Source organism: Nymphaea colorata, chromosome 1 (assembly GCF_008831285.2).
Source record: "Nymphaea colorata isolate Beijing-Zhang1983 chromosome 1, ASM883128v2, whole genome shotgun sequence".
Lineage (NCBI taxonomy): Eukaryota > Viridiplantae > Streptophyta > Magnoliopsida > Nymphaeales > Nymphaeaceae > Nymphaea > Nymphaea colorata.
This window is the reverse complement of record NC_045138.2, coordinates 34,639,870-34,651,679: the sequence shown is the minus strand read 5'-3', so window position 1 is coordinate 34,651,679 and position 11,810 is coordinate 34,639,870. Positions and strand designations below refer to the sequence as shown.

At 41.7% G+C, this 11,810-nt stretch overlaps 1 protein-coding gene across 3 annotated transcripts; it reads right to left on the bottom strand.

The window, feature by feature from the left end:
- Positions 1 to 1,256: 1,256 nt before the first annotated feature.
- LOC116251414 (gibberellin 2-beta-dioxygenase 8-like) lies at positions 1,257 to 9,210 on the bottom strand. 3 transcript variants are annotated; one of them, XM_031625693.2, is made up of 6 exons: positions 9,145 to 9,179; positions 7,940 to 9,069; positions 7,690 to 7,798; positions 4,490 to 4,920; positions 2,355 to 2,679; positions 1,257 to 1,878 (listed from the first exon to the last, which is right to left on the bottom strand). In XM_031625693.2, exons 4-6 carry the CDS (start codon positions 4,918 to 4,920, stop codon positions 1,648 to 1,650), a joined length of 987 nt encoding a protein of 328 aa, XP_031481553.1. In that variant the 5' UTR covers positions 7,690 to 7,798; positions 7,940 to 9,069; positions 9,145 to 9,179; the 3' UTR covers positions 1,257 to 1,647. The 3 variants fall into 3 exon arrangements, with proteins under 3 accessions (XP_031481553.1, XP_031481535.1, XP_031481542.1); XM_031625675.2 differs by lacking the exon at positions 7,940 to 9,069 and having other exon boundaries at positions 9,145 to 9,210; XM_031625682.1 differs by lacking the exon at positions 9,145 to 9,179 and having other exon boundaries at positions 7,940 to 9,135.
- Between the last annotated feature and the right edge of the window lie 2,600 nt (positions 9,211 to 11,810).

Sequence of the window (11,810 nt, the reverse complement as noted above, 5' to 3'; positions counted from 1 at the left end):
TGCAAACAGGGAAATGTGTCTCAAACAAGGTCTAGCAACACGCGGACGCAACGACTAGCTCAAACGGGACATGGACATGAAAGGGTGCAAGCCATTTGATTGTCACACGCATGTAGCCTCATACCGCATGTGCTTCCGATCTCTACATCATTTCCATCAATATTAGACATGCTACATATCGATGATCAACTATGAACAACCGTAAGTGTGGCCATAAAAGCGAGAAGGTAGCAAGGGCCTGCACTTGCTTCCTGCAAAACCAACCAATGGAAAACAAAGACAACGTTTGGATCGCGACCCAGGGACCATACGGTACCCAATCAGGATCAGTGAAGTAAATTCACCACAAACGTCGCGCATGGCAGAAAAAGCAATGTCAAGATGAAGCGGAAAAAACAGAGTCATCTCTCACATAAGAAACAAGATTAAGCTGGTGAATGATCTCACTTAAGTAAGACGTAGTAATCCACAATTAAACTCTAAAGAAGGCAAAGAAGTCGCATATATTTCTGCGCAGAAGAACGCAAGAATGGAATGCAGGGACCGAAAACAAGATCCTAGTCTATCGCATTTACCGAGTGAATCTTGATTTCGAGTTTCCAAAGACCAATCGAGCTAACAATAATATTCCGGAATTTAGCGAAGAATTGGAAGAGAATGTTAATAGGGGAATGCATACCTCGATCAAATGTTGTCGACCCGCGATAGAAAGAGCAGAGAGAGAGATGGTTGTATAGCGAACGGAATGGAAATCAAGAAAGGAAAAGAAGAAGAGGTTAGAAAAGGAGAAGAAGAAGGAAACGGTGGGAAACTTGAAGGGGAGGGAGGAGGTTTACGGCGCGAAATCCTGCTTTTTGAAAGGGCGAGGATGGAAAGGTAATCTTCAAAGTCAATGTTTTTCTTCCCGAGTGACGGGGGCTTTTACTTTTGAGAAAAATGGCGAAGAAGAGGATGACCTTGGAACGCTTGTTCTCAAACAAGGGTCGTTGCGAATGCTTCACCGAAACTCGAGGTCAAGTGTTCGCTCGGATCAATCAATCTTTCCAATTTCAGCTATGTACTTCACCTCCGATATCATATGATACGAGTCGGCTCATAGTCATGGCTACCTGGTAAGTACTACGAGAGGTACACATTAAAAGTTTTCGTCACATAAGTATATCTTAATCGACGACATGATAACATATTAAGTCTCATTTCTTATCTCGAAAGATGACGAGCCCGAAGAGCCCCAAGGTCACGCAAAATGACCGTTCGTCAAATTTATACGTCACTAACTGAAAACACATGTATATATTATATAAGAAACTAACTAACAAATACATGCACAATGAGAAAGGGCTTGCACAGACGACTTCTTTCTCAACAGATTAGGCCAGACACCTGATTCTTGTAGCTGCCAATGGAATACTCGTGGCATACATCTACGTTATTGCGATGTCGTTGTTGCTATGGGCCATTAATGTTCGCTATCCCTACGAGACTAATTAGCATGAACATGAACTCGAACCAAGCCTTATTTTTCCTGCTAATCGATCAATTTCTTCTGTTATTTGCACATCTTCAACCTGCCAACTTGGAACCTCATCGTGCACGCATTGAATTAGTTTAGTTTGCTATCTTAGAACAATATTTATGCGAGTCAGTTCAAGCAAGAAATCTGGCAAGTCCAATTTTGTGGCCGGTGTTCCTGACATCTTCTTGCACTTGCTGCCTGAACTCCCCAAAGCTAAACTGCCTGTAGATAACAGGTTCTCTGCAGCTACGTATAATGGTATCATAGGAAGGGCAAAGGAAGAAAGCCACAGAGAACCTTTCTACTTCCTTGTTAGCAATCACTCTATGCTCCACGCTTTTATAAGCATTGTTGCTCCATGCCTGCCCATACAAAAACAGCCAAACATTAATAAGCATGGCAGCATCACCATAGACTACTAAGGTTGTGAGGCAAATTTGAAAAAACTATAAAAAAAAATTCAGTTTTGCTCTTAGATTGGCAAACAAGGTTGGACTTAAAAACAATCGACTCCAACCAAGTTGGCATGATGGGGATTATCATATTATAAGCCATATATGTAATATAGCAGGTTCCTGTTGATTTAAATTAAAGACCAACTCCTCCTATTGTATGCGACTTATATATAACATAGAGTTGATGAGTGATTGATCTCTCAAAGGTGACAGAATTCTTTTGCAATTCAAGAGCCTTTTAGCCAGGCGTCACAAAGTTGTTTCTGGCAAACGACGTCATTCACCATGATCTCAATTATTAGGAACCCGATATCAGTAAAAGGAACAAGGCCGATGCATATTATACTAATTTATAGACGTACTGGGAGCACGAAATTAAGTACCTGAAACAAGTCACCGATGTTGACTATAAGTGCCTTGTCGTTGGGCTTGACCGTGACCCATTTGCCATCCTTCTTCAATTGCAGACCCCCTACTTGGTCTTGGTGCAAAATGGTGAGGAAATCGCTGTCAGTATGAGAAATTAACCCACAAATCTCCGAAGCAATTGGGCAAGGCGGGTATCGATTAAGTCGTAGATAGCATGAACTCGAGCCACAATTTTGCGCAAAATAGCTCGTCCTCATGAATCCCAGATTCTCTGCCAGCAGATGAGCCAGTTTCTGTGCTAGGTCTGAGACGGCCGCCGCGTACTCATCAATCGTTCTTCTGAAAATGATTAAAAACACATTTAATGGAGTTTTATTAACAATCATCGTACATCATCAATACTGAAGGAACGCTGAGAGATTAACAAATTTAGTTGACATTTGAAAACCAAACTTGGTTCAAGAATGTCCAAATGCAGAAGATCTAAAACGACCGGTCGAGGCAGTATTGGGATTGGATGTTAGCCATGCATTATCACATTCCTAATTGGGTGCCCATGCCATGTCTAAAGAAAGGGTGCAAGAGAATTTCGAAGCCCTTCGTCGTCGTCAACTGCAACCTATCTATAACGGATCAACATGAGCATATACAGGGTATGATATATCCCTCTGACGATATGATATTGTGGGGCTCACACAGGTTTATATAAACTTGAAAAAAATAAGATAATATAGGTTGGTACATGTATCGGCTGATCATATGGCATATCAAGAAGTTTTCAGATAAAGTACATGTCAGCCTTACTCAATTAATTCAAACCTCACTTTGAATTGTGAATCTCCAAAAGTTACAGTAAAATGTCCACACGCTGGGACGTGCAGTGCAGAATACTAAAGGGAATCTGAGTTCAAACCTGGAAAAAAGGTGCATTCTGAATTTCAGGACCACTTCCAGTGGTTGTTATCAATTCAGGCTTGAACTTTTTGACTGTTTTTTTGGCTCACTATTCCCATTGATACAATTTAGTGAGCCTTGTGCTCACGTCTCTAGTATATCTTGGATTTTATGGGGACTGGTCCATCTTCACAAAATGCTATTCCACTTTTCACTTTAGCTGCTAATTTCTTGTTCTTCGTCCTGAATGACGCCTCGCCTTTGCTAACTTTTTTTTTATCTAATATTGGTGCCATGTTCTTTGAATTTTTCAAATGAGTAGTACCACTTGACTATGCTCTCTAAACAGTCACCTTTAATTTACAGTTTGAAATTTTCTCTTTTGGGTTCCAACAATTCCTTTTTTGTTTTCTTTTTCTTTAGAACGTAAGAGATCAGAATAAGAAATTTTCTGGCATTCTATTGAAATCTGGACCGATGTAAGACGTTAATGGAGAAATATGAGGCCCTTTTCCCTTTTATTTTCTGTAAAGAGAGCTAAGGGTGGCCCTAGAGAGCGAGGAACTTAGGCACAAGTTTTTCACCATCGTGGCGTGGTCTTCTTTAATAGGCCGGCCTGCTTCCTGATTGGCCCACATACACAGACATATGGAAAACTATATGAGCACGACCTTTCTTGTTATAAATGGTGCAGGAAGGAAACGTGGCATGCATCTAAGCACAACTAAAAGTCGGCCTTTGAGAAAGGAGATAGCTAGCTAGGGAAGGATTCCATCGATTCTTGTCATAAAGAAGAAAAAGTGTTTGCATGGTGCTCTGCTAATTCTGAGAGCCACCAATGCTTTCTCCAGAGAATCAAGATCATAAGCTCAGCCCTAATCATGGACGCACCTTCCGTAGCGCGACTCTGCCACCATGCTGTACAGGCATTGAGCATACCCACCATGTAAAACACATCAGCTAACGTGCCTATAGGAGCAGAATAAAGACGAACAACACTACCTCTTCAATTTTAACTAGCAGAGCCTATGTCAAGAGGTTGAACATGTTTTTTTGCTAAGATGAACGCAAAGGCTCCATAAAACCATAAACTAAAAGATCGATTGTCAAACCAATTCACAAGAAAGCTCGTTTTCGTTTGGAATATGAACATCCAAGCACGTACCAATTCATATATAACATTCTTCTGTCAGTAAAGAAATATATATAAGTGTAAGAAAACAAAAGTTCCAAGGAATGTCGTTTAAAGTAGTACCTCAGGGTGTTGTGTTGAATTTTAGATTCTGAACACTTCGTAAGTGGAATATGGAAAGCTTCCGACCAGGATAATTGTTGAAGGCTGGTCGCAGAAGGTGCACCCCAACGATACGTGTTGGTAGAGAAGTCGATGAGTTTCTCGTTGGCCTTCTTCTCGAATGGCAGGCCGAAAACCTTGGCCTGCTCGCTCCTCATCCTCTTCAAGAGGTCGCTGGATATGCCGTGATTCACAACCTGAAAGAAGCCCCACTCCGATGAAGCCTTCCCAATAGCTCTTAAGCAGTCTTCTCTTCTTCGGCCTCCTGTTTTCAGTTGATCGAGGTCTATTAGTGGCAGCTCCAACTCTTGGACGACGGGCTCATGGTTCAACTTGTGTTGATCCTGGAATAAGGTACTGTACATCTTCTGGAATGGAGGGTAGGAGTCCATCTATGGAAGGCAGAGACAAGCAATGTTAAGAATTGATCTAACTCGAAGACCGAAACGATACAAGATTGCAGAACCACAAGAGTACTGCAGACCTCCCTTTTATGGATATTTGTAAACTTGCGGCTGTGTTGTGCCACATATAATAGTTCAAGTAGCCGTAATTTTCTTGACGGTCGAATTTCATACTTGGAAACCATAGGCGGTGGAGTGTCATATTCTAAAGTAGTGGGGAGGTTTTACACCAGCCAGAGAGTCCTGTCACAAGGCTTACCATCCATGTGAACATAAGTCTCACCTTTCTATACCTCTACGGCGCGTGAATTACCGTTTATTACTTGCAACAGGCGACCCTTCACTAGAAAAAGTTGGGAGGCCTATGAGCATAAGCATTATGACTGGACCCCAGGGGGGTTTAAACATGAAAGGGTTCTAAATGCAAGAGAGGGTAGCCCGGAAACCTCATTACTACTGCACTGGCTTTGGCCTTTCTGTTGCTTCACATATAAGTAACCGGTAACAAAATTTAAACAGCTCCATGCTTTCCAAAAAAGAAAAACAGACCTGTTTTACGAGTACCTTTCCTAGTGGCCAAGTGGACATATTAGAGCCATAATTTACAAGGCGAATTCAGGGGAGGCAGGAGTGGATGATGAGCGCTGGATGTATCTGCTAACTAACGGGTTGCAGCCTCTTTTTACATCGAAGTCACGTTCAACTTCTACTGGAGATGGCAACAATTATCTCGTCGAATGTTATTCTCAAAGGCAGAGAGCGAGAGAGGGTTGTAACTCGGTGCAACTTATTTTGACATGTTCAGGGATCTTACCAAGAACAGTTAAGTTGTATTGGCTTATAGACAACTGGATTATGCAGGAAGTATCACAACTGCATGCCTGTGGTTTTCTCTACGGCTACAACTCCTTGCACATTCATAATATTATCAGAAAAACCAAATTATTTTATTTGAATCCACCCACTCCTACATGGTGGGTGCATGTCACTGTATACATCAACCAGAGATCAACTACCTGGTAATGTTACTATTTTCTCTTCTCCTGGATTCTTTTGCTGCCATTCGCAGCCATTGTTCTTTGAACTTGGGATATTTGGCTGTTGTTAAAATAGATATTCTCGAAGAATGCGCCCGTAGAAGAACCAAATGATTCTCATAAGGATTGACATTTTTATATGAATTTGGTCGTCTTGGGTTTTCACTTGCCCAAATTGTTGTGAGTTGATTCTATATATCTCGAGTTCCTCAGTCGTAGAATCCTCTCAAAACATCTTCACTAGAACTATACAGTTTCCGAACCTCTTTCTTGATCGGCGATTGGGATTCTAGATTTTGAAGTTGGTATGTGACGGAGAGAAGCATATAGTTTAGAGATGAGGCAGGTTTGCAGGTTATGTGGAATGAGAGACACTGAATTTTGAAGTTTAGAATATTTGGAAGAAACTTAAGCCTCTGGACTTCAGAACATTATTCTATAGTGTATAAACAAGCTTACGGCAACACAGTAAGCATGAACCTTTACAAGGCTTAGACCGTGCTAACCAAATTCATCTTCATTCCACTGAAAGCAAGCTTATTATTTCGTATGTAAACTATAGTTAGACTATGCAGCAGGATGAAGGCCAAAAGTTTTTCTACCATAGTAATAGGTTGGCCCCCGCTCAATTATCAGTTATGCGTAACTGCACCAACGATCGGCGACATGACCAATCCAATTGGCACAGCTACAAACTAATAAATGAGAGGGTGGCCCATGAGTGAATATGGCGCCTATGAAATGAGATATATGAGCTTGTTGCTGGCCCATGGCAGGGTCATGATTGGCCGTGCGTCCGATCCATGTTCAGTCTCAGTTGAGTGGCGTTCATCCATGCATTTCCATAGCACAACCATTATCGAGAAATGTTTTAAATAATGCCATGCGACCTTCTTTTCTTTTTTGCAACATTTTAGAGAAGCAAAACATTCTCAATATGCCGGTCCTATTCCTAAAGCATATGCAACTTTGTTTATATTATTATCTACTTTTCGTGACACTAAAAGCTTTTTTAGTTTGTTTCCTGATCTTCCTGCAAGACGTCCTTTTCTGAATTCTTTTTTAAGCTTATCCTCCTTCCACGTTACGCATACATGAGATTAGTTTCAAGTTCTGATGAAACACAAAGTCATGTCCTCCCCTCCCTCCCAACACCCCCTCTCCCCTTTGAGAAAGAAGGCATTGCATAGAAACTACAACTCTAATGGCTGAGTTGGATGAGAAGCCGAATGGTGGGGCGTGGCATCAAAACCTTTAATGCAATGTGAATGCAAATTATTTGAATTCCTTGGAATGTGGCGCAGGTATTGTCCCAAAATAATAAGAGAAAAAGGTTGGTTGGGGTGCGGGAAGGGTCGGGAGGAAGGAAAGAGAGCCAGAGCACGGTAAGGTTTTTACAGCTGAGCCTGGAATGTCACAAGGGTTTGTAGATACAGTAGTTTCTCCACCACAACTTCTAGGATGCAAATTTCACATTGATTGCAAGAAAGCAGAGGGAAGGTTCTGGCTCTGAACTAGCTAAAGTACACATGCTGTGGAGTGCCCTTTTCGAAACATGAGGGGTCGACAGAGCAACTTGCTCGTGGTCCTCCCCCGGTTTCACCATGGGGTAAGAAAAAAAAAAGAAAGAAAAGAAAAAAGAAAGCTTCTGTGTGGTGCAATGGCCATTAACTCCAGAAAGAAAAGGAAAGAAATGAGATGAAGAAGATCATGCACACACCTTTCTGTGACTCGATGAAGGTGGAAAATCTGCTAACGCTGGGTTTTCCCCCAAAAGGTATGGTGAATCTCTTTAAATAATTGAGACGGACAACCTACAAGTTGGTGATCTGCAATATTAAAGAAGGGTACCTGTTAGAAATTAAAACGACGAGAAAGTCAGGATCATGTGCTTTTTCGCATACTGCCAAGAGGAATACTAGAAAAAAAACTCATCGAGCAATTAATACTCTGAAGGCAGGGCGGGTCACCAGTAGTAGTAGCCTCTACTCAGAAGCCTCGTGTTGTTTGGAATTTTAATAAAGTAATGAACTAATGGTCCTGAACCCATTGTCCGAGTGGTGGAGCCCGATGGGCATCCTCATCATGAAATGCATCCAACTCCTTCCACACCTCCTGGTGGTCTTGAATCAAACTTGTCTAGGTCCTGATAGGCTGCTGAAAAATTACTGCTTTTGGAACAAAAGGAAATTAAACCGTTATATTTTAAACCGCCCTTTCTGGGAAGTAGCTAAGTCCAAGAAGAAATATCCAGCTGGCCGGCGGCCGCTTTGGAATCTCATAGCTAGTTCCGCATGCAGCAACCAACACCGGTGGCAAAAATATGAAGATGATGACCAACCGCAGTCCGCAGCTTATGGTAAGGTAAGGTGTGCATATTGAGATTACAATGCTCCGCAGATAGGTTCCTCTTGTTGAATTTTCACTCAAGAGGAATACCTGAAAAAAGTATGTTCGCCTTTTCCCAGCGGCGAGAAACGCTTGTACGATATTTAATTTTGCAAGTGCGGGACTTGCCCATTTTGAAGGTGTATACTTTAATTTGCGTATACATATTATGTTCGAGTGCTTGATGCAGCTCAAACACCGCCAGCCGTGCAACTCTCTTTCCTTCCCCATCAACAGAATCTATCTCGTCGTTGCATTAAACTTATTAAACACCGGCCCTTCAAGACATCAAATCTTTGTTTTAATTAGTTATACATGGTAAAGATGGAGGTAGAGAGAGAGAGAGAGAGAGAGAGCCGATAAAAAAAATGAGAATCCATTCAAGACAGAAACAGTGACAAGATGTCAACAAACAATAGTAAAGATGGAGGTAGAGGGAGAAAAAGAGTGAGAGAGGAGATGGGGGAATGCTTAGAGACAATTACCAGTCCACTTAACCTTCATAATGGCACTCATAATTCTAAACTAATATTTTTCAATACCATCAAGATAGCACCCTTGAAAAGAAAGTGGTTGTATGCTAAGTGTATGTATCAACTTTCATGCATCATCGAGAGCAGTTTCCTTTGACCGCTATTTTCCCCAAATGTGTGTTGGTGTACGTGTATGTGCATGCGCGAGACTAACGTCGACAGAGTAAGAGTTCTCCTCACTTCAAAGCGAAGCCATAAAAGAGAAACCGCATTATCGGCTGAGAAATTGTAAAGAGGATAAAAAATTGAAGTACCTGAGAACAAAGGTGTCAAGCGGAGAGATCAAACCGAAGAGAATCTCGAATTTGTGTACGTGAGAGAGAGGGGAAGTATGAAGGAAGCGGTAAGATGGACAGATATTTATAGAAAAAAATTGGGAGAAGCACACCACTAAGAGAGAGAGAGAAAAAGAAAGAGATATGGCACATTCCTTTCCTGGTAGGAAAATGAACACGCGGCATGGAAAAGTAACATAAAAGCCAGACCAGATTGATGGTGGGTTTGGCAGGAAGGAAGGAAAAAGGACGGAGAGAGATAGAGAAGTGGTGCTCTTTGGGTTTGCGCCAATTGAAGTACAAGAGTAGTCGGTTGGTGGAGTCTCTTCACACTAAGTGTGGCATTTTCCAGCCATCCCCTACTCTACTAGATCTCCATGTCGACAACCCCACCGGATACCACCGTCTTCTTTCTCCTGTATTCTCATTTCATTCCCAAATGAAGGTTGGATCATCAATTAATTGTAGTGTTGCAAGAATCTTGATTATTACTCATCCTGCCTGCGCGTGAGCATGGCTCCCCCACCACAGTGCTCAAATTAATGCCTCATACATGCATATCTACTGCGCAGGTTGACCGCCTGACAATTGCACTTGTCAACAATAATTTGATTGTAGGTGCTTAAGGAAGTTTGATCGCTAGTCGAGTCCACGGGTACCATCGTTGCCCATTCCCTTTTCTCTTCTTTGATTAATCATATATATGGTGACTTTTTGTCCTCAATTTGCAGCATTATGCATGTCCTTTGCTCCTTATAATTGACAGATCCTTTATAATTGGCAGTCCCCCGACTGTTGGCTCTTTATTTTATTTCAGTTCAACTTCCTTGTCTTTTGCTATCGGTCGCCAATTTCCAGTCAAGCAAATCCTTGTAAAATGTGCAACAATTTGGAACCACAAATCCTTGTAAGATGTGCGTCGAGTTGGAACCAGAACGAAGGCAGAGTTCCAGCGAAGCACGTCCTTGTAAAATGTGCATCAAGTTGGAACTAAAACGAAGGGGGAAGTTGTCCCTCCTTGCAGCAGCACCAAGTGGCTGATAAAGATGAAACGGTGGCCAACCATCTGCTCTGGTACTCACGGCAGACTGCAAAGCCTCATCCGTCCGTCGGTTCGAATCCCAAGTCTATTTCAGACTGACAATGAACAGTGTTGTGTCTATTGGGATCCCAAGTCTATTTCAGACTCGAAATTGACAGTCCTGCGGCTCTTGCTTGCTTCTCCCCCCTCACATCTTTCTCTTTACAATATTGTACATTTCTTTTTATCTCCAAGAGTCACTAGTCCGATGGTCGGAATGGTATCTATACAAGGAAAAAAAAAATGTGAAAACGATAAAAAGGGGAAAGAAAAAATTAGATTGAAAAAAAGCAGTTTCATTGTCGAACTGAGAGAACTCATTTCCTTAAGGATAGATACGTATGGAAATCAAAATGTATTGTTCAGCGCATTGTCTAAAATTTTTTACTGTCCGTAAGTTTGTTTTGGTGAATCCAATTATTGGGATCTGTTTAAATGGCTTATAAAACTATAAGACTAAAAAATCACAAAATGGTTCAATATGCAGATCAGATTTTATACAATGAGGTTATTAAATGATCCTGGAATTTATAAAATAAATAAGAAATACACGCCCCTCTACAATCGTACCTCTAGCCATGAATGAACTTCAACTTTACATTGGAATATCTTATGATCAGCTGCACAGGCTTCATTACCATCAGACCAGCTAGCCCACGAGACAAAAGAAGGCAGATGAACCAACTGTTCTGTTCCGAGAATTGTATACCGTAGAGATGTTGGAGCTTGAAAAAGTTACTAAGTAGAGAGAAAAAAAACGTGTCATGTAATTGCTGCAACTTATTCAACAAATTGAAGATAAATTCACTGAACGCTAATTTAGTCCCGTGTTGACATGACTGGGAAAAATAATCCACTTGGGTGTTTTTGATTTACATGAATTCAACTCCCCCCCCTGGTAAACTTGCTAGGATGAACATTATTCTCAATTAATTATTTTTTTGTTCTCTTATTATTTTGCATAATGTGGATCAACTTGTACTGCACTGCTTCGTCTGTTGCATGCTCTCGCTGACACTCTTCTTTCTGAAAACGACCTAGGGGCAGTGCCTTGGACCGACGAGTTTCATCCACTAGATCCGTCGACGGCTCCAGTTGCTACTGGAAACTAGCCTACTTGTATTAGCCATCCAACTCCTATTACACACGAAAGAAATGTAGATCATATAGCATTATCTCATGAAGCAATCCAATCAACAGAATCCAGCAATAAAATACTCAAGGACACAACAGTGAAGGTCTCTTGATCTCTTATGCTCATCACTATAATTGCAGAATTCCCAAAGCAAAATGAGAAACCTATATATGTGTGTGTGTGTGTGTGTGTGTGGGGGGGGGGGGGGGGAGGAGGGAAGGGGGGTGCGTTTGTGCGTGTGTGTGTCCCTGTACGTATATATATGCGCAAGGTGCACGACTCCAAGTCTTCTCTTGTGCTTGGAAAGCAGCTGAACCATGCCAAACTAAACTGGCAGAAGAAAAGGTGTACAGGAAAGGTCAATCATGAACTCAAGTTATTTTCACGAGTACGGAAAGGGAATGGTGCCGCTCAGCCTGAGTTGAACAC